The sequence below is a fragment of the Staurois parvus genome, unplaced genomic scaffold, assembly GCF_062004578.1.
Source record: "Staurois parvus isolate SC_StPar_1 unplaced genomic scaffold, SC_StPar_1.0 ptg000417l, whole genome shotgun sequence".
NCBI lineage: Eukaryota > Metazoa > Chordata > Amphibia > Anura > Ranidae > Staurois > Staurois parvus.
This window is the reverse complement of record NW_028318213.1, coordinates 905,233-907,805: the sequence shown is the minus strand read 5'-3', so window position 1 is coordinate 907,805 and position 2,573 is coordinate 905,233. Positions and strand designations below refer to the sequence as shown.

The 2,573-nt window shown below is 38.1% G+C and overlaps 1 protein-coding gene across 1 annotated transcript; it reads right to left on the bottom strand.

Annotated features, from left to right (window-relative positions):
• Positions 1-380: 380 nt before the first annotated feature.
• Positions 381-1,984, bottom strand: LOC149454764 (serine/threonine-protein kinase SBK1-like). Its single transcript, XM_089687086.1, has 3 exons — positions 1,864-1,984; positions 987-1,189; positions 381-695 (listed from the first exon to the last, which is right to left on the bottom strand). Exons 1-3 carry the CDS (start codon positions 1,982-1,984, stop codon positions 381-383), a joined length of 639 nt encoding a protein of 212 aa, XP_089543212.1.
• Between the last annotated feature and the right edge of the window lie 589 nt (positions 1,985-2,573).

The window sequence follows — 2,573 nt, the reverse complement described above, 5'->3', positions numbered from 1 at the left end:
AGACTGAGATACAGAAGTGTCTGTGGTCAAAAAGTAAGACAAGGACGTGTTAGTAACACTACGCTGTGAGGTGTTCAGGTGAGAAATGGAGGTTACCTCAGATTGTACAGAGCTGCTTTTGATGGGATCCTCATCTTCTTGTCCTGTGATTGCATCTGGGATTTCTTCCTTCCAGCTTTCGTTCATGTATTTCAGGATTTCTGTAGATTTACTTCTTTTAGAAAAGTCAATGGCCAAAAGATCACCAAACATCCTTCTTATTCCAGTTGAAATCTTTCTCCATGCTTCAGGAGGATTGTCCATATGAAAATTGTTTTGCCAGTCAACAAAACCTCTATATCCTTCATCTTTATGCATGGCCACCTGCCATGGATACTCCCCTAGAAGTAGGCAGTAGATGTAACACCAAACGCCCACACATCAAGGCTGCCATCTACAACCAGTCCATCCGTAATGGCCATGTCACGTAGTTCTGGGGCCATGTAGGTTTTGCTACCACACCTGAATGTTATCACTGTCCCTCTGACCTTCGCAAGGCCAAAGTCTGTGATCTTGATGAAGTGACAGTCCTGGTCAAAAACCAAAATGTTTTCTGGCTTCAAATCCATATGCACCAGTCCTTTCTCGGATATGAATTCGAGAGCATTGGAGATCTGAAGAGCACACCTCTTAACTGAGTCTTCTGGAATTCCCACCTAGGAAAACAAAATCAAAATACAATAGTTGTTAAATACAGTAAGATAGAATATAAAGAGTAATTCAGAATCAGTTAAAGTATAAGCATGGCCATCACTTTTGATCTAGTTTTAGACTAGGAGTGGAGTCTATTGCCGTTTGTGTTCCCCAAAAGAGATTATCTTTTTCTAAATGTTCCGGTGATCTCCATTATTAAGACAAAGTGATGGGCAATTCAAAACATTAGTTTTATCCCTCCCTTATCCAAAACTTTAAAAAAAAAGGGCATACTGAAACCTTAATGTACTTACGTATGGTGTAATCATGGAGAAGAGATCACCAACAGGGGCTAGTTCCTGGGCAAACACAAAGTAGTCGATGGTGGTGAAGGCGATGCCATTACATCCAATGATATTGGGATGAGATGAAAGAAAGTATGAAACGCAGAACTCCTGGAGGAAAGACCGCTGGCTGGTTCTGTTTTTATCCGTGGTCTTCAATGCCATTCTTTGACCTGTAAAAAAAAATAATTTAACTTTGATTAAGAAATGGAAATTTTTAGCTGATCATTTTTTCTATCCACTTGAAAATCTCAATCTTCGAGCAACGGGTTTTATTAAAATGTTTGAGAATGTATTATGCTTCATTCATAGCTAAATTTCAGCTTTACCATCAATCAGCTGTACAAGAACCTTTCCTGGGCTGAAATGTCCTATTCTGATTTCACTGAACACAGCGATAGTCTCTCATTGTGCATCAGAAGCTTCAGCAAGTCAGACAAACCCCATCTCGTTTCCTGGCTGGAGGACATCCAGCATTGTTAGCATCATATCCTTCCCAGCCTGACTATTCCTGGCCTGCCCCTTTCATTCATTATATGTCTGTCCTTTTAATCATGGAGGCTGAGCATCACATGCGATCATTATCTAGGACAGTCTGCATGGAAATACAGTCCACTGCTCCAGACAGATATGTACCCATCAAGGCATTTTAATATTTGCATAACTGCTCCCAAGAATCAGCCCAATGCTTATTTCCCTAAATCATTCTACCAATTTGAAAAAATATTTAAACATGATATATTTATGGAGATTTAATAAATATAAAGTCTATAGTGTACAAATGTACAAACATATACATACATATTTGCAGAGGATACTGAAACGTTACTTAGAATAGTTCACTGACCTGTTATCTTGTCCTTTGCCAACAAAACTCTTCCATATCCACCTTCTCCAAGTTCCTTCATAATGGTGAAGTACTCCTGTAAGTCTACCTGCTTTATTTCTTGTGAATAGAAGGAGACCATTCTATTCAGAAATCCTTCAACACCATGAGTAACGGAGGCCATAGTGTCCTGGAGAGCAAAAAAAGAAAACGTTGAATTATTAAGAAGAAAACAAATTGTTTTAGAAAAACTATAGAAATGTTTCAAATATGAATACTATTACCCACATTGATATACATATATATATATATATATGAGATGCTCACTAAAGCTTCACATCTTATTGAATGGGGCTCGGGAATATAAATTTATGGAGTATAGTTAAATGAGCTGAATATGGAAAGCCAGCAATCCTTATATAAGAAAATTATCAAGTAAGGTTATAACTTTATCAAGTGCAAAAACAAAATGGAAAAGCCAAGACATATAGCAACACATAAATATATCCAATAGCTATAAGTGCAGTTGTGTGCGGGGGGAGAGGCTCTCGGTAATTGGTGGTCAGAAGACTCATTTAACCCCCAATTATCCTTCAGGAAGAGAATGTAATAAACTTTGGTCATCATTGATGGAAAGGTGTATCTGCTGCCAGAAGAGTTTTGGTGACCCTCATATTTCTGGCAGATACTTCCATGAAAAGAGTAAACATTCCATAAGAATAATCTACAGG

What these genes read in the sequence shown, in the direction of transcription:
- LOC149454764 (XM_089687086.1), bottom strand. Translation starts at nt 1,984, where the DNA reads ATGGTCTCCTTCTATTCACAAGAAATAAAGCAGGTAGACTTACAGGAG. An exon ending in GGCAAAGGACAAGATAACAG is followed by an intron (nt 1,190 to 1,863) that starts GTCAGTGAACTA and finishes TTTTTTTTACAG; the next exon opens with GTCAAAGAATGGCATTGAAG. An exon ending in TCTCCATGATTACACCATAC is followed by an intron (nt 696 to 986) that starts GTAAGTACATTA and finishes TTGTTTTCCTAG; the next exon opens with GTGGGAATTCCAGAAGACTC.